The 17,443-nt window shown below is 52.4% G+C and overlaps 7 protein-coding genes across 7 annotated transcripts; 3 read left to right on the top strand and 4 right to left on the bottom strand.

Annotated features, from left to right (window-relative positions):
• Nucleotides 1–648: 648 nt before the first annotated feature.
• Nucleotides 649–3,390, bottom strand: BROUX77_001215 (uncharacterized protein; the record flags this gene model as incomplete). The annotated part of the gene is made up of 3 exons (XM_073745620.1): nucleotides 649–1,562; nucleotides 1,631–3,115; nucleotides 3,171–3,390. The coding sequence occupies 3 exons, from the start codon at nucleotides 3,388–3,390 to the stop codon at nucleotides 649–651; spliced, it is 2,619 nt and encodes an 872-aa protein (XP_073609450.1).
• Nucleotides 3,391–4,870: 1,480 nt separating this feature from the next.
• BROUX77_001214 (uncharacterized protein) lies at nucleotides 4,871–5,779 on the top strand (the record flags this gene model as incomplete). The annotated part of the gene is made up of 2 exons (XM_073745619.1): nucleotides 4,871–5,068; nucleotides 5,156–5,779. 2 exons carry the CDS (start codon nucleotides 4,871–4,873, stop codon nucleotides 5,777–5,779), a joined length of 822 nt encoding a protein of 273 aa, XP_073609449.1.
• A 589-nt stretch (nucleotides 5,780–6,368) lies between these two features.
• On the top strand, nucleotides 6,369–7,582 carry BROUX77_001213 (uncharacterized protein; the record flags this gene model as incomplete). The annotated part of the gene is made up of 2 exons (XM_073745618.1): nucleotides 6,369–6,940; nucleotides 7,021–7,582. 2 exons carry the CDS (start codon nucleotides 6,369–6,371, stop codon nucleotides 7,580–7,582), a joined length of 1,134 nt encoding a protein of 377 aa, XP_073609448.1.
• A 729-nt stretch (nucleotides 7,583–8,311) lies between these two features.
• On the top strand, nucleotides 8,312–9,382 carry BROUX77_001212 (uncharacterized protein; the record flags this gene model as incomplete). The annotated part of the gene is made up of 4 exons (XM_073745617.1): nucleotides 8,312–8,436; nucleotides 8,535–8,733; nucleotides 8,799–9,074; nucleotides 9,143–9,382. 4 exons carry the CDS (start codon nucleotides 8,312–8,314, stop codon nucleotides 9,380–9,382), a joined length of 840 nt encoding a protein of 279 aa, XP_073609447.1.
• A 418-nt stretch (nucleotides 9,383–9,800) lies between these two features.
• Nucleotides 9,801–12,616, bottom strand: BROUX77_001211 (uncharacterized protein; the record flags this gene model as incomplete). The annotated part of the gene is made up of 2 exons (XM_073745616.1): nucleotides 9,801–12,386; nucleotides 12,455–12,616. The coding sequence occupies 2 exons, from the start codon at nucleotides 12,614–12,616 to the stop codon at nucleotides 9,801–9,803; spliced, it is 2,748 nt and encodes a 915-aa protein (XP_073609446.1).
• Nucleotides 12,617–13,164: 548 nt separating this feature from the next.
• BROUX77_001210 (uncharacterized protein) lies at nucleotides 13,165–14,532 on the bottom strand (the record flags this gene model as incomplete). Its single annotated transcript, XM_073745615.1, has 3 exons — nucleotides 13,165–13,271; nucleotides 13,338–13,973; nucleotides 14,046–14,532. 3 exons carry the CDS (start codon nucleotides 14,530–14,532, stop codon nucleotides 13,165–13,167), a joined length of 1,230 nt encoding a protein of 409 aa, XP_073609445.1.
• A 586-nt stretch (nucleotides 14,533–15,118) lies between these two features.
• BROUX77_001209 (uncharacterized protein) lies at nucleotides 15,119–16,754 on the bottom strand (the record flags this gene model as incomplete). Its single annotated transcript, XM_073745613.1, has 6 exons — nucleotides 15,119–15,481; nucleotides 15,570–15,955; nucleotides 16,036–16,192; nucleotides 16,263–16,470; nucleotides 16,576–16,621; nucleotides 16,748–16,754. 6 exons carry the CDS (start codon nucleotides 16,752–16,754, stop codon nucleotides 15,119–15,121), a joined length of 1,167 nt encoding a protein of 388 aa, XP_073609444.1.
• Between the last annotated feature and the right edge of the window lie 689 nt (nucleotides 16,755–17,443).

The following is a 17,443-nucleotide window of genomic DNA, read 5'->3' as shown; positions in this document are numbered from 1 at the left end:
AATGGCTGTTGTCCTTGACTGCTTACAAAAGACTTGTCATACAGGTTGGCTCACGTGGAATGGCAAGTCTCGGCGGGTACTTGTGGCATCGCTCATTGTGCCATCATGCCTAGTCTCTCCTCTCCTTGCACACTAGTATGATTAATGACTTCTCCTTCATGCATAACACCCACCGCCATCCTAGGGAATCTTTTGTTCCCTGAAAAGAAACCCGCTAGTTAGCTAGCTTATACGGCGGCCTACTCTAGCTTGGGCTTGCCAAAAATGTCAACTTGTGCACAGACATTCGAATAAACACACAGACGTTTCTTGTTCTTCAAGTACCCGGCTTCTCTGCATCTCAATATATATCACATCCACAGGCTTATATTAGTTCTCGTGAGCCAAGGCCTGGCTGGCTGGCTGGACCTCCGGGGCCTACAGCTAGACCGTCCTGTCCGTGGCTTATTATGCCCAGAGACCCTTGGACAACCCAAGTCACCGGCATGGCTCACGCACACCGGCCACGAGGCATCTTCGAACTGGTAGAGCTTACAGGCGCTTGTGTAATAGTACAGTTCATATTAGACTAGTTATGCCTGGTGTCTCACACGTTGTGGTATCTATTTGCTTTGCTCTCCGCGCCGCGCCGCACCTGCTCACTCTTCTTCACCATGCACGTGGCATGGGCGATGACACCTTGTCTGACTTCTTCTTCGTCGTCAGCCGCGCAAAGAACCCGCCGCCCAGCGACTTGCTGGTCTTGCTTGAGCCGGAAATGCTCACTGTATCCGGCGTCACGTCGGCCTCGGCCACCGAGTTTATGTCGATATGTGATGCTGGGAAGATGCCCCATTTGCCTTTGGAATTAGTGCCGCTCCAGCACCAGTGGCTGCGCGAAACATAGCTAATGTTGCTGATGACCTCTTTGCGGTCAAACTTGAGCCAGTCGCCGCGGCCTTTGTAGCGCGGCGCAAACTTCCACCGCGCCACGGCCTGTATCGTGCTCGTCGGGTTGCGCTGAATCTGCTCGCTGGGCGGCTGCTCAAGGCGCGCGAGGTCAAAGGGGAACGAGGCGTATTGGCCGTCGTGGTAGCCCATGCACCACTCGCCCTCGTATCTTTCGGGGAACTCTATCCCGACAATGCGGGCACCCTCGGCCATCTCAAAGACGGGTGTGTTGCTATTGAGAGTCCGCATGCCGTAGTTTCTCTTGACCGTTTCTTTGCAAATGGCCGTAGGCTTGTTGGCAATAGCCCCCGCCCTATCAATTGCCATTGAAGGAGTCTGCGGGGATTTGACGTGTAGATCATAGTTGTTCTTGAGTGCCTCTGGAATAGTCTGGGACTGGATGATTGCCATCCTTTCAACTGGGGGAAACGGCCGAGGGTGGCGAGAAAGGTGATCGAATAGATCCTTTTGCGTGAAGAAAATGGTAGCATCGCTTTCTTCCGTAGTGTGGCCTTGGCTGACACAGAAAACACAGGCGTAGAACTGCTCGTCGTTCCGCCGTGTCGCAACATGGCTCTTTTGTAGCATGCGAAGACGGAAGCCTAGACCGTTAATTGTGAAATTCCCCCGGTCTGCGTGAGTAGAGCAGCATGTGTCAGTCGGAGCTTTAACGTAGTGTTTATTAGGATCTACCACTTACCGTCCCTGTTCTGATCGTGTTCAAGTTCTTTAAAGTCAAGTTCAAACATGCAATGCGTACATCTCCCTACAGTGTGAGGGCCCGCAACAGTTTGCTTGCGTATTGGCATAACGGCATCTATGCCGTTGAGGACGTCCAGTGCTCCGGGGCAGAAGCCTTTATAAATGTGAAAGGACGAGTCACTGCGGATGCGCGTTGCCTTGGGTGTAGTCAGAGCAAGAGGAGGGTTGACTATGGAAGTTGGGCTGTTATGGTTTCCATTTGTAGGCTCTGAGGATTCTACAACAATGAGGCCATCGTCATATTGGGGAATGGGGCATGGGCCCGAGACATCATTATGGAATACAGATGTCGCAGCCGGTCGGGCGTTGCCAGAATCATGCTGTGATGATGCCGAATTCCCAATACTAAGGGTGTCTAATTGGTTCTCGACATTGGAAGTCATCGAGCTGCTATTATTCAAATTATTGGTACTCGAATGATGTGAAGTTGAAATAGTTGTAGGAGGGCTCTGGGGAGAGAACGAGACCACTGAAGCCCTTGTTGGCAAGGCTCCCTGTTCATGAATGGTTGTGGGGGATACATGTACCCAAGACGACGCAACATCTCCAGATGGAGACCCTGTCGAAAGTTCTCTTTCGCGGCCGATTGGGGTAGAACTCGTGGTGTTATCAATGACATGAGCCTGTAAGTTACGCGCCTCATTTCTGGCGAGGTTCTGTTCAGAAGAGGGTGGTGTATTGCGCAGCTCGGGTCCGACCCCTTGAGTCTCGAGAGACACTCGTGAAGCAAGGGGATGAGAAACAGAGGCAGTCAAAGGTGAGCCTGACTTCGGCTGAAAGGTGTCATCGGCAGGGAAAGAGCAAGTACGACCGACAGCTAGGGACGCGGGGGGGGCCGGAAGGGGCGAGGCATCAGGGTTGACTGGGGCTTTTGGAGAGCCTAAGATTTGCCCCGCTCCGGGCTTAGAGGTGATATCCCACGGGTTTGCAGAGGGGGGTCTTGGCGGTGCCGGCAAGAAAAATGGAAGCGAAGGTGGTGAGGGATACGCCTGTGAGTTTGGCCGAACCGCAGTATGCTGGGTGAGTGGTGCGATTTGAGACTGTGATTGGTGGATGGTAGTATCCAACTCGAGGACTGGCGGCTCTGAACTTCGATGAGAGTGGCTGGTGATTATATTGTGAGATCGTGGCGAAGAGATTGCGATGGTTGTAGTTTCAGTGTCATCATGAAGTGAAGTTGGTCTAACACATGGAAAGGTAGAGATGGAGGCGTTGTCGTTTGAGCCTCCATACGTGGACATGGCCGGGTTCAGCACGGGCTCTATACGCATACGCATGATGATCTCGTTGATCCTTGGAGCAGCTTTTCTCGAAGCCTGCTGGAGCTCGGTGTACTTTGAGACATCAAAGCCGTCCAGATCTATGTAGCTATCAAACTCCCATAGTAGATCGTTGAGCTGGGCTCGGAAGGTGGCAATTTCGTCTAATCCAATGTTAGAAGAGATGCTTCCCGTTGAGATTATGGCTAGAGGTCTTACCGCTTTCTTTCACGGCATCAATAAAGTTTGCGCCAAACTCGTCCATGTGACGCTGGCACTTTGGCTCGATTGTCTTGAGTGCCCGCTCGCCCTCCTTGATGAGATTCTGTGCTGCCTTGGCCATCGCGGGATTCTCGCTGCCAGCATTCTCAGCAGCAGCCTGGCCCTTCTCGATGATGTCGCGGAAGGGCGTCAGAATAAGGTCGGCGAGCTGGTCCATGGCTGCGCTGGCAGAATCTGAAGATGGCTGGTTTGTGGCTACAACAAAAGACGCCAACAAGCGCCGGGCTGGGAAGACGGGGAGTGTGGAGGGTGAGGATTTGACTGAAATAGAGCGACGGGAAGGCCTCTGCAGCCTCTAGAATCAGCACCGGCGATAAAACATGAGAAGAACAAGCAACTATTGAGAGAAATCAAAGCGAAGACAGACGTGAAGCGAATTAACTAGAAAAACAAGAAATACAACAGAGATGGTAACTATCTGATACACGGATTACCTAAGCCGTCGTTATACACGTCGGGCAACGATGCTGCCAGGACGACGCCAGCAAGGCAACAAAAGCAAGCAAAAGGAACACAGCAACATCGGCGCCTGTCGGGTCTTTACCAAGGAACCTCCCCTCCCACCTTGGCTCAGGGCCTATGTTGTTTTGCCATCCCACGTGGGAGGATAGAGGTACCATAAGCTACAAGTATGTAAGCTGAGAGACACATGCATACAGATAACCCAGCTATTTTCGTGTCTGGCTGCCGCGGGGGCTTTTTCTGGTCGTTTACTCCGCTCGCCCAATGCCAACCGGCCTGGGGTCTGATGCTGGCCAGCCATGTGGCGTTGAGCTGTCCAGGCCGGTGTAACTCGAGTGGATAGATGTAACTCAGTGTATCAGTGCGCCGGGTGTTTCCAAGACGAAGCCACTGTAGAGACTTTTCTTGACAGCGATGAAGCAACAGGATTATTTACTTACACACATCGCACGTGTTTGATAGTTTCCCCTAGAAATGACGTAGCTTGTCTTGACTAGCATCAATAGCCCAGCCAAGTTGAGCCTTATCGCTGTGCTGGTCTTAAGAAACTGGGCGTTTGCTGTGGAGTATTTGGCTTCTAGCTTCTCGCATCCATCCCTGTACCAAGCCCACAGGGCTCAAGGTAGGCGATCCAGGGTTACAACATACCCCGAAATAGGGTCTGGAGCACGGCATCAGCTGAGAAGCAACCGATGATTAACCGACGGACTGCAAAGCCATCCATCGTGTCTTCATTTGGTGTTTGGCCTCTAAAGCACTGCTGCCATTTCCTTGGTGAACAAACCGTCCGCATCGGACGCCGGAACGCCGGATTTGTAGCGGCGCGCGCGCGCTTAAATTCAAGGGTCACTCGTTCACAGCGGCTGGAGTCATGAACTTTTCCTCCGTTACCGTCCAGGCCACCCCTTTCATTAGGATAGCGATTTAGTCATCATACTCTCGTAGCCTGTAGCTTGCAAAGTAGACAGATTCAGTGGGGCGCAGCTTACCAGCAGCCCTTCTCAGCTTACTCAAGCTTAATGTCAAGCTCGCTGCAACAACACTCAGTAACCAGCAAGACTGGATGAGAGCAAGCACCAGTTTCCCCTTATATACGGACACCCGCGTTGAATTCTTTCTCTCGTGCTCTTTGCCGTTTCTCTGAATTAACAATAACCACCCCGCCAACCGACACCATGGCCGACCCGGAAAAGCAAAGCCTGATTGATCTCGACGACAATGAGAAGCAGACGTCTCCCCCAAACCCAAAGGAGCAGAAGCCTCCTATGCGGCGCGGGCCTTCCCTACTGAAGATACCCATCATCATGCACCTGCGCGGCCAGCGGCTGGTCCTGGCGTCTGCTTCTCCACGCCGCCGTGCTCTTCTGAGCCAGGTGAGAAGCCAGTTTGCTCTGTTTGCTATAGATGGCACCGCCAAAGCTCTAGAAACACATGCTAATATTGGCCTGGCGTCCTGATAGATTGGCCTCACAAACATCGAGATCCGCCCGTCCACCAAGCCCGAAAATCTGGACAAGGCCACACGTACACCCCACGAATACGTCACGGCCACAGCAAGCCAAAAGGCACTGGATGTGTACCAGACCATTCTTTCAGAGGGCGAGGCAGACCCTAGTCTGGTCGACCCCACTCTCCTGATTTCTGCCGACACCATCATTGTCTCGCGCGACGGTCGAGTAATTGAGAAGCCACGCAACGAGGCCGACCACATCCGCATGCTCAAGCTCCTGCGCGACACCGAGTTCCACTCGGTTCTGACTAGCGTATGCGTGATAGCGCCCCGCGAGGATGCCCAGCACCCCGGTTACGAGATCGAGACACACACAGAGGAAACCAAGGTATGGTTTGCCCCAGAAGACGACGGCCTACCCGACGATGTAATCGAGGCCTATGTCAAGACGGGCGAGGGCGTGGACAAGGCGGGCGGCTATGCCATCCAAGGCATAGGGGGCATGGTTCTTGTAGACAAAGTGGACGGAAGCGTTGATAATGTTGTTGGTCTCCCGGTGCGGCGAGTCTTGGCCATGGCGGAGAAGGTGATTTTCAAGCAGGGGCACCAGTCAGATGAGGAGGAAGAAGATTAGGCGGGACGCAGGCCGCACGTATTCTGCATAAAAACCTGCTACCAGTCATCAGCGCAATGTGAGCCGAACTCTATAGTTCTAGAAGAGAAACCCGTCCGTTGAAGTGAAGTCCAATTAAAGCATCTCCAGATTATGAATTTATCGGGGTGGGTCTGGCGCAGCTAGCCAGCTCGCCAACTTGCATGCTGCATAACCCCGATAAACTCTAGACAGGTATCAGCGCTTTGTCACACGGGTTGTACTCCTTGTTACAAGTACAAGTGTGAATATTGACAACACACATTTCAACATCTGGCGTCAAAGAAGCTCGCAACAGTGCGACTTTTCCCTTTTTCCCCACAGCTGCAGCCCCTACAGCGCTGCCACGATCTCACTTTTCCCTTTACAGCACACACTCCTTTGGCGCAGTATATTTGCCGACTTGTTAGCATAGCATAGAGCCGGGGGAGCGCCCGCCATGTTGTCGTCGCTATTCTTATCCAGGCTCTCACCAGCCCCTCCATATGCCTTCTCCGACCAGCCAGCGTCTGTTTCGAGGGTCTCGCCTCTCTCACTACTGCGCATCTTTTTCGTTTGGACTTGTTTGACCATGACGGCAGTCAATGGCTTCAAGGAGCTCAGTGATGCCGCGCTACATTCGCTCCCTTCAGTCGGCGACGACTTTGGCATTGATAACCAACGGGGGCTTTTGGCGCCGCTACTCATTACCCGTGTGCCTGGCACGCCGGGACAGATTGCAGCTCAGCGGCACTTTATCGACTTCTTCTCGCAGTCGCTGCCCAAGTGGCAGATTGGCATCCACAATCTCACCAGCAAGACTCCGGCAACTGGCAATAAAGAAATCCCATTTGCCAACCTGTTCTTCACCAGAGACCCACCGTGGGCCTCGGGCGGCGACGTCGGCAGACTGACGCTGGTGGCACACTACGATAGCAAATTCACGCCAGAGGGCTTTATTGGCGCTATTGACAGCGCGGCGCCGTGTGCAATGCTGATGCATGTGGCTCGTAGTATTGATCAGGCATTGACGGAAAAGTGGAATGCCATGGAAGAGAGTGGGGAGGCAGGCATGGAAGAGGAAAAGGGCGTTCAGATTCTGCTACTTGATGGTGAAGAAGCCTGGGTGTCATGGACAGATACTGACTCGTTGTATGGGTCCAGGTAAGTCTTTGTTTCGATACCGTCTACCGTCTACCGCCTACAGCTACGCTCATTAGCTAACTACCTATGCTTTATCAAAGAGCTCTAGCAGAAGACTGGGAGTCCGAGGTTTACCCTGCCATGTCCACGTATCACAGTCCTCTGGGTGCCATTGACCTCTTTGTGCTACTGGACCTTCTCGGCTCCTCCAATCCTAGCATCCCCTCGTACTTCCCTACCACGCACTGGGCGTACCGTAACATGGCACTCCTGGAGCAGCGGCTACGGAACTTGGGCCAGCTGGAATCGGATCCCGCCCAGCCTTTCTTGCCAGATATCGATAAGACGATCAAGGAGTTTAAATACCCGAGCGGCATTTCCGACGACCACCTGCCCTTTATGAACCGCGGCGTGCCCATCCTGCACATCATCCCAGACCGATTCCCGAGTGTCTGGCACAAGCTGGAAGACGACGGCGAGCACCTGGACATGGCCGTATGCCACGACTGGGCCAAGATTGTCACGGCTTTTGCCATTGAGTGGATGGAGCTAGAAGACTACATGGCACCAAAGGACCAGACTGAGTTTGAGAAGTCATCCAAGGTACGCAGAGACGAGACAGGCTACGAGGATGAAAAGTTGTCGGCCAGGTCAGAACTGTGATGCAGCCCTGCATCGAGAACAGTTGGCTTTCCCTATTTTGTTTCTTTCTTTTTCTTCTTTTTGCACCTGTGGCTCTAGTTGATATAGACAGGCGAGCTGGTTACTGAAACAATGTGAACAGGCCCCCAACATGTGATTGAATGAACAAATATACGAATTCATCTTTACAGTCAGATTTTGAAGGCTGTAGAGCGGGCGTAAAGTGAAGTGCACTGGGATTTCTTTTCATTTGAGTGTATAGCTAGTTATGTATGTATCTTTTCTCGGCTTAGTTGTATAAATCACTGTTTTCTGGCTTCATCGTCTTCAAATACAAACGGCTCTTAGACAAGAGCGCCACACAGACCCCCTGTGCAACTACGCCACATCTAGCCGACGCCACACTCTGAGCTTATAGCTGTCCTTCTTGGATCAGCAAGTATTGAACTCGCGGCTCATAGACAATTACGACGCCCACAGCAAGATCGTTCCGGACCGGCTTTCTTCCCTGCGATAAATCTAGCACTACACCCATTCTTTTCTTCTCCTTTTCGGCCTTGTCTCCACTCTCGCAGAATTGGAATTGAATCGCTGGCTTGATTGAAATTCCGCCCGCCCGCCCACATCACCAACTCAACCTCTACAGCAAAGCTTCCCGAAGCTCTCGTTCTCTCTTGCGACATCTGGACGCACCACGTCATCGCCCGTCTCGACGACCCGAAGACACATCCGCTTTACACAATTCCCACCATGAGATTAATCCAGTCTCTCTCGACTCTGCTGCTGGCCGCTGGCGCTGTGAGCGCTGCGTCATGGGACTTCAAGGACGGCAGCGTCAAGGTCAAGCCCAAGAAGGGCGAGGTTGTCTCTCAAAGGTAGATACTGCTTCCTGCTCCAAGACACCGGCCCACGAGTCCCGCCGGTACAGCTCACCAAAGCACGCAGCCCAGGCTAACCCGCGATCCTGCCACAGCTTCACCTCGTCCAAGTCGTCGTCGCTGGCCCTCGACGTCACCTCGACCGACCACATCATCGTCTCGCTGTCGCCCTCGCTGGACGGAAAGGTCTCCAAGCCGCACCAGGCCATGCTGATGCTGCGCGATGCCGCCACCGGTCTCGAGGCGCCCTTTGGCTTTTCCGTGCGCGACAGCGGCAAAGGCGTCGCTAAACTTGTACGTAGCCAGGCTGTGTGGTCGACTTGAGCAGCCTGCTAACAATTTCCCTCTCTCTGTTACAGACCTTTAGAGATATCCCTGCGCCCTTGCAAAAGGCTTCAAAGCTTGAGGCCCATGTGCTGCTCGGCTCTTTTGGCGCCGACAAGCCCTTGAACAAGCCTGTCTTCTCCATCATCCCCAAGTCTGACGACCAGACTCCCTTCGAGGCCCCCACCCGCTACGAAAAGAAGCCCGAGATTCACCACATCTTCCGCCCCGACGCCCAGAGCCCGCCCAAGATCTTCTCTCTTGTCTTCGCATTGGCCATTGCTGCCGCTCTGCCTGCTCTCTTTGGCGCTGTAAGTCTCTTTACCTGGTCTACAAGAAACGCTTCCTATGATACTAATCCCCCTGGCATTGCTTGCAGTGGCTCTCGCTGGGTGCCAATGTGTCGCACCTAAACAAGGCCCTCTCGTCTGCTGCCGTTCCGCACGTCATCTTTCTGGGCTCCATCCTCGCCATGGAGGCCGTCTTTTTCATGTACTACACCGCCTGGAACCTGTTCCAAGTACTGCCTCTGATGGCCATCATTGGCGCCACCACTGTTCTGAGCGGCTCGCGTGCTCTGGGCGAAGTTCAGGCCCGAAGATTGGCTGGCGAGCGGTAAGGTGTGCGTTGTTGAGCTGCCGTCGCCAGTATAGCAAAACATCCAGAGCAATAGAGTCCTGGGCCATCCTACCGGAAAAAGAAGGGTGTAAGATGCCCGCTTGTACAAGTACAGTCTAGAAACATGAAAAGGTGGCCCCTTGCTTCATGTCATGAATGGATTTATAGCCGTGGCGTGTATCTCGATTTCAATAGTTACCCCACACACAAACCTATGTGATTTAGTTAACTAACTACATCTAAACGCAATTCCAGTGAACTATGATGAAGCAAAACGTGAATCTTGAATTATGCTACAGTTACCATGTCTGTTCAGGCTACCGAGAAAGTCTATTACCATGAGCCTAATTCCTATAAATATTCCCCAACGCCAACACCAACTCCCGACTATCCAGGGCTTTTCTCCCCAAACCCCTCTCTCAATCTTCAATATCATCGTCGCTCAGCACCAGCTTCTGCACCAGCGGCATATTTTCCACATCCAATTCCATCCCTGTCCCTTTATCCTTTTGCTTGATAGCCATACGCCTCTTGCGCGGCAACACCTCATCCGTCGCCCGATCCGTCGCCCACTGCTCTGCACCGCCGCCGCCGCCGCCGCCGCTACCACCACCGTCAATTGCCTCTTCGTCCGCCTCGTCGCCCATATCCTCTGACGGCCCGCCGACGCCATGAAAGCTGACGACTTTTTCGAGGTCTTTGAGACGCAGGGCCGCGACGGCATCGACACCACCAAAAGAAGAAGCAGTCCTGGAGCCGTGGGAAGCAGCCGCGCCGGCGGCAGCCTTCTTCCCACGAAGAATCAACGCCATGGCGGGCAGCCGCTCGAGGACCATTTCCTTGCGGGCTGTGCTGCCGAGTGAGAGCAGAGGGGTCGGCGTACCGGCCGCGGCAGAGTCGGCGGGCTTCGCTGCTGGCTCTGTATCCCGTGCTGTGATTGCGCGGCATGTGGGCTCGCTGGGGTTCGTTCGGCGGAAGATGCTGGCGCCGGCGGTGACATCGTGTCTTGGGGTGGAGGGCTCGCCGTGGAGGAGCTTCGAGGACCACATGTCGAGCAGGCCATCGATTTCTTCTCGCGTGCGCCAGAGCTTGATGCTGAGCGGATAGAACATTTTGAAGGCGTCGGAGCCGCTGGTGCCGCGGCCAGGATGTTGCTGCCTTTTGACGGGGTATGGAAGCCCGTGGAGAAGGCCGCGCACGGCTACCTGGAACCCCATCTCGTCCTGCCGAAGAATGTAGCTGCCAGTGTCGCGGTTTGTGAGACCAAGATGTGGCCCGCGCCCGCCGAAAAAGCTGTCCCATGATGGACATAGCAGGTCTGAGTCAGAGAGAGATTCAATGCAAGCGTTAATGTAGTCCACTGAAGTGGGCAGGTCTTCACTGTAATCTGACTGCTTGCATGACAATGGGTAGTTTTCATGTAGCGCAGATACGAACGTGCTGGTGTCGGTTCCAATCTCATCAATCAGTGAGTCCACGTTTACCAGTGACCTCTTAGGGCGAGAGTGGCGAGCCAAGAATGGAGGAAGGTTTTCAGCTGGGGTTTCCCCAGCACTTTCTTCGTCACGTTTGTTGTATACAACCTTGCCAACCGCGTGAAAAATTCCGAGACTCGCCTCACGCTGAGATACTTGTTCCAAGGTTTCTTGCTCTGCTTTGGTGAGCGACATGTTGCGCATGGCCTTTTTGGGCTTGGAGAAAAGAACGCGAGATCCCCAATCTCCATCTTGATCACCTTTCAAGCACAGGAACTCTAGTGAAGAGACGGCACTTCGAATATCTCCAATTTCGCCCAGTCGCTTCAAGACTAGCGGGCCAGGCGTACGTTTTCTCCCTGATTTCCGGGCCTCTTTCATCACGATCAACTCTAAAGCCTTGGTCAATATGGACGGCGCAATAGCATTGAACTCGATTGTTGCGGCACCAGGGTGTCTGAGGATGTCAGGGCCCAGAAGCCGGTGAGCCGTAAAACTATCGGCCGAGGCCGAAGTCGTTGTAAGCAAAGTCTCCGATACAACCATGACAATAGGAACAATGGGTTGTTTTACTCTCCCATTAGCAAACATGGCCAGTGTAGGAACATTTGCCGTGAGGAATTCCAGGAGCGCATTTCGAAAAGAAGCCAGGATTGCCGATGAACGGGTAAATGTATTTGGGAACTCCTCGATTAGAATAACCCGCTGTGCCTTGTCATCGGGGTCAAAGGCATCGGCAAATTCAGCAGCTTCAGACTCGTCCGTCTCGAGACTGCCAAAGGTGCCTCCCACGCCAATAAACGATTCAAACTGCCTGGCTGCAGACAATGTGCTTCCAAACAGCCCACCTGTGGGATTCTTCCACTCCAGGATCTCAAACCCAAGACTCTGCGCTAATAATCTGACTGTCGTCGTCTTGCCCGTACCAGCAGCGCCTTTGAGTAAAAGCATCCGTTGGCGTGTCTGCCCGGATAGGACATCTGCAAGCCAGCGGCGTACATCAGCCACTTTCTTCTTGTGTACCGCCAGTTCATCCAGATTTGCTGGTCCGAAACGCTCTGACCATGGCCTGAGATCATCATCGGTAGTCTCTTTAGCAAGTATGGTCGACACGTTTGGCTTTAAGAACATGTGGCCTGCCTTGGAGCTAGGGCCGCCATGGGATGAAGGTAGTTGCGATGAAGCTATGGATGGTGCGGGTGTCGGTATTGGGTTGTTCGTGGAGCTGGCGCCACTCGCCGCCATTTTGATTCGTTTATGGGCCCGTTGGCCCACGAGGGAAGAACCACTGGTCGTGCTGATCTTGTCATCGTCGTCGTCAGAAATGGAGTCGGTGATGTCATCGGCAGAAGGGATGTTCCGGGGCCGTTGAGCGAGGGCAAGCTTTTTGGCCTGGGGCGCTCTCTGAGCTTGTCGCGAGAATAGGGAAACAAGATCCCCGGATCGGCCCTTTTCCTCAGTCTTAGGTTTACTCTGCACACGAGCCCGTGTCTTCTTGGGGCTCTTAGTTGGTTCAGTGACGGGCGCCTTCTGGGGTCGCGCCGCGGCGAGTTAGCAAGCTATCATGAAGATTTGCGCCATGAATAAATCAATCTTACATTTGTGCGGACTCCGGTCTTCGGGGCAGATGAAGAGTTGGCAGTCTCTATAGACCTCGCCTTCCGCTGCGGTGCAGTAGCAAGAAGCGAAGTATCCGTAACTTCATCCGGCTCATCATCAGAGTCAACAACCCGCTTCCGACGTCTCGTCGATGGCGCCATGGCTGTCAGGTTCTCTATCTCGGTCTAGTAGGGGCGTTTTGTCTGTACCGAGCCTAAATCCGACACAGCTGAATGCCTAGTCCAATTATGCGATTAGGCCTGTCACTCACTACCTTGACCAAAAATATGCAGAGAAGGCGCAGCGTCGCTATGTCAAGTTTTCGATGGGAAATGATGAGTTCAGTGATACTGGGGCCATTGATGACCAAGACATTGAAGGCAGGTGGTTATAAGAGATGAAGACAGAAAACTCAGTCCCATGTTGGAAAGAAAAAAGGCAGGAAGTAAAGGTTGGATGAGTGTTCCTTCCTTCTTGACCTTGGAGCTTTGGAGCTTGTGCCATGATATGACGCTCAGGAATTGGAACTGTGCAGTAATGGTGAACTACTTTAGGCAGGGACGCGCTATTCATTAAGTGGGGTGACTCTAGTCGCGTCTCTCTGGCCCCAACCCTAGATTATATCAACAAGGCCCATTTACGTCATCCCAACCTACAAGAGTACCACGAACTATACTGATGCAACCGCAATGTATTATTTTGTAGCACACTATGAATTCCAACCTGCAAATTCGTCTGCAAATATCACAGCCGCCGTTAAAATTCTCTCCTCGTCGTCGTGCCAAGTCTCAGCGAGGTCACGCATTGCCCGCAACGCTGCCGCAAAGCACTGTCAGTAATTGTTCAACAAGAAATGAACCATGAGAAATTGCAAAGACTTACCATTGACGTAGACCGGGTCTTGGCTCCATGATGACTCTATTGCCATGTTCTCGACATGAGTCCATCGCTTGCTCTTGAGCTCAGCAACATCCGCATAATTGGGGTCCATCTCAGGCCGCAACAAAGAAACGTATACTGCCAAAGTCATGAGCCACCATGAGCGTACTAGCTTAATGTGTCCCTCTTTAGGGATGAACTGCAAGATAACTCTGATAGCATGGCTGGCTGCAAGCACTTGAGCCAAGGCCTTGCTGTAGGCCTTGCTTCCGCGTTTTACAGAGGATACAAATAGAGCGACAATAACTTCTTGAGACTCGCGGAACTGCAAGGTGAGGTTACTGAGCGTCCATGCGTTCCAATACTCCATCATAAGAGCTTCATGCTCTTGGAAAAGCCATGGGATGTTGTCTGTCGAAGGCTCTGAAAAGATGTGGTCGAATCTATCATCCTGCCGCGCTTGCTTTAAGAGATCTGTGATTGACTCGGAGCTTCTGGACGATGGCTTGGCGTAAAACTCGCTCCTCGTGTACTTGGCCGTGTAATCACACTCGGCGCTGGCCAGTACAAAGGCTTCCATTGCCAGTTCTTTGCTGTTGAGATGTAGTGAGTTTGCCAGGTGAACCAAAGGATTTCCCACTATACTTGAAAGTCAGCCTCATACGAATCAACAATCGGCGCAGTATGGCCTCTCGCGGGATGAAAACTCACGGCCGCTCATGAGCCCATCAAATAATGGCGTTGGGCCTTGAAATAGGTATGTGCTAACCAACTTCCTCCAGTCATAGTTGAATGTCATTACTAGCGCATCTTCAAAGTAGTCAACCGTAGCACGCTGATACGCCGGGTTGCCATAAAAGTCTTGCCAGTCTTCGTCAATCATCTCGCTCGGCGAGTCGTGCCACGGGCCAAGTACCCTGGCGAATTCGTCGTACAGCGCATGGAGCTGCACGTTGTTGGCGCCCATGAGATATGCTGAGCACAGCAACGGACCCAGAAGGTTTTGCTGGCCCATCTCGTGACCGTATAGAGGCGCATAGTTGGAGTGATTGGCCCGTAGCAAGTGCTTTAGACTGCGTCCGCTGTGGTCTTCCAGAGTCTCAATGTCCCGAATGACAATGGGAGGCAGGTCAATGCTTTGTGTACGAGGGCTTACTAGTCGGCCAACTAAGGGCACATAACCCAAGATTCCAGCCATACTGATTTGTGATGTGTTGCGTGGCGTGAGGCTGATGATAGTTGGAGAAAAATGCCAGAAAAGTCAAGATCTTATGAGACATGTGTAAATCTGATAATGTAGTGTCATGTGACTGATAGATCCCCAACCCAAGTGGCCAACTTCAAGTGGTCTGTTGTGAGATCTGATCTGTTGGGAGTTCTTTTGGTAGCCCAATCCAACAAGACCATGACCATGCTAAACCATCACCCCACCTTGTAACCCTATTGATCCTGGGCAAGTTTACATTTAGACCCTATAGTAAACTATTCTTCGCTTCCCACAACCCAGTGGAGCAAAGAAAATGAAGCAAATGTCTTTGATAAATATGTTGAACAAAGATACTAAATCGGTTACCGATACATATGTTGTGAAATATCCATGTGGAACAAAATATCCCAAAAAAAGTACAAAGAACTCAGCGGATCATGTCCAAACTACCGGCCTCCTTTCCGATGTCGTTGGTATAAGACAAATTCTCCTCCTGCCGCACCAACTTCGGCACTTGAACTATAGTGCTGTGGTATCATCTCAACGCATCCCTTCACCAACGAAAGCCTCGAGGGTTCTAACCCGTCTTGTTCGCCTCCTGAATCTTGGTGTCTGCTTCTTGCTGTTGCTTCATCTCGCGAACCTTGGCCATGACGACCTCGCGGAAAATGGCACCCTTGATGGTCTTGGAGAGCGACTTTTTGCCTTCGGGTGAAGCAGGACCGTCGGAGCCCTGGTCGGCAGCCAGTGTGCTTTGGTCGGGAAGATCCGAGTCCTCGGGATCCTCTTCCAATTGCTTTAGAGCTTCGATTCGGTTGGTGAGCTTGACTAGCTCGATACCACGACGAAGTTTGGCCTTGGCCATGTACGCCTTGATTTCGGGCAGCAAGTTGTGGTCGGTAGCGCTCTCGCCGCTCAACCAGGGGTGGCCCAAGGCTTTCTGTCGTAGGAGTCAAATAAGTCAGTACATCTATTGCATGCCATTAAGGTGTTGCATGGGATTTGGGGGGGTTGGGGGTAAATCTTACTTCACTGGACCAACGATCATTGGGGTCAGGACGCAACAGGCACATGATAAATTCCTTGGCGTCATCACTGACATCTTTCCAATAGCGTTCGTGGAAGACGACCTGACCATTGGTGCATTCGTCAATAAGATCTTGGAGGTTTTCCGAACGGAACGGCGAGTATCCGCAAAGAAGAGTGTAAGTGATGACACCCATAGACCACATATCGACAGCCTTGCCGTGACCCCGCTTGAGCATAACCTCAGGAGCGGCATAGCCAAATGATCCGGCCATGGTAGTCAGGACCTCATCTTTGCGATCGAGAGTTTTCGCGATACCGAAATCCGCAAGGACAAGACTAGAATCGAGATCGCGCGTTTGATACAGCAAGTTTTCGGGCTTCAGATCTATTTGGAAGAGGTGGCACGTTAGAAATACATGCCATGTGAATTGTCGCCTGACGTGGTAGAAACCTGCAAAGACATACCTCTGTGGACAACGTTGTTCTGGTGTAGATAGTTTACAGCTTCCAGAACTTGCTTGATAGTTCTCGAAGCATCCTTTTCAGTGAACTTGCCCTGCTCGCAAATACGATCGAACAGTTCGCCGCCAGTAGCAAGCTCAGTCACAATGTAGTACTTGTCCTAGTTGTTTGCAAACGCATCAGTATCACGGATCCTCAGCGAAGACTGGGCTTACTGGTGTGCCTCATACCCTTGACTCGAACCAATCTTCGAATCTGACAATGTGGGGGTGCTTGAGGGTTTGGAGAAGCTTCAGCTCGTCGTAGACCATCTGTTCATTTCCCTTGACACTCTTCTTCATGATGATTTTGATCGCGACCTTGCCCGCAGGGCTGTCGGCTTCACGGACAATACCATAGGTGCCAGCACCTAAAGTTCTGCCAAACTTGTAGTTGGACCTGAAGTTTTGAATAGGTTAACGTGTGAAATATGCAAGGCGGATGCGGTGGTACTGGTCGCTGGGATATATGGCTTTTGTTCGGCAAATTGCAGGAGAGGCGCACTTCTTTTCATAGCTTTCGGGCTGTCCCGAGAGTTTATTGAGCCAAGCTGTCGTTGAAGACTCAGTGTTAGCAGCTTGTGCACATCGGAAGCGCCTAGAACAGCAAACCTGTTGGCAATGGCACTGGTGGGCGGATCGATCCAGAGCAGACGCCGTATGGGGATGAGACTTACAGGCCATTGCGAGGAAAGGCGAACAAAAGATTAGCTTAAGCAGCGTAGTAGATTGGAATGGGGAGAAAATAAAGTAGGTGACTGCAGTAGTTGACGATGTTTAGGCGAGTTGCAAGAATTGGCAGAGGAAATGGGATAGACGAGAGAAAGGCGAGCTTGGTTTACATAGAACCACCAAGAAAAGGGAGCCGAAAGTTAGGCGGGCCGGAAAAGAAGACAGCAGAGTTTCCGGCAAATTTGTAGCAAAAAGAGAAAAAGAACACTGAGGAGCAGAGCCCAAGATTAAGTGAAGTTCGGGTTCGGATTTTGGGACACTTTTCGGGCAGCCAATAGCTCAGGAGTGCGACTCTGAGAACGGCTTTGGCGCGGGGCTGAGTTGAAATCGAGGGGCTGTTTTATGGGCTTCCGGTCGCAGGGATCTGCCCGATGGGTGAGTAAGACCTAGGGGGGAGGAGGTCGTGGAGGTTGAACTGAGCCAGGGGGGGCGGCTGGAGCGTCCATCCACAGGCCAGGGTAAGTTAGCGAGTGTGGTGTGCTGGTGTGGGAGTGTTTATCGGAAGCTTCAGCTTTATGGGGCGGGCGGGTGACGTAGCAAAAGCATCGGGCATGCTGGGAAGACGAGGACAAAGACGAACCTGAAGGGTTTTAGGTTGGAGGGCAAAAACAGGATTGCATGTGGGCGATGAGAGGAAGAAA

This window comes from Berkeleyomyces rouxiae (assembly GCF_048999995.1).
Source record: "Berkeleyomyces rouxiae strain 22BRR77 chromosome Unknown BrBRR77_ptg000001l, whole genome shotgun sequence".
Lineage (NCBI taxonomy): Eukaryota > Fungi > Ascomycota > Sordariomycetes > Microascales > Ceratocystidaceae > Berkeleyomyces > Berkeleyomyces rouxiae.
This window is presented reverse-complemented; position numbering and strand designations above follow the sequence as displayed.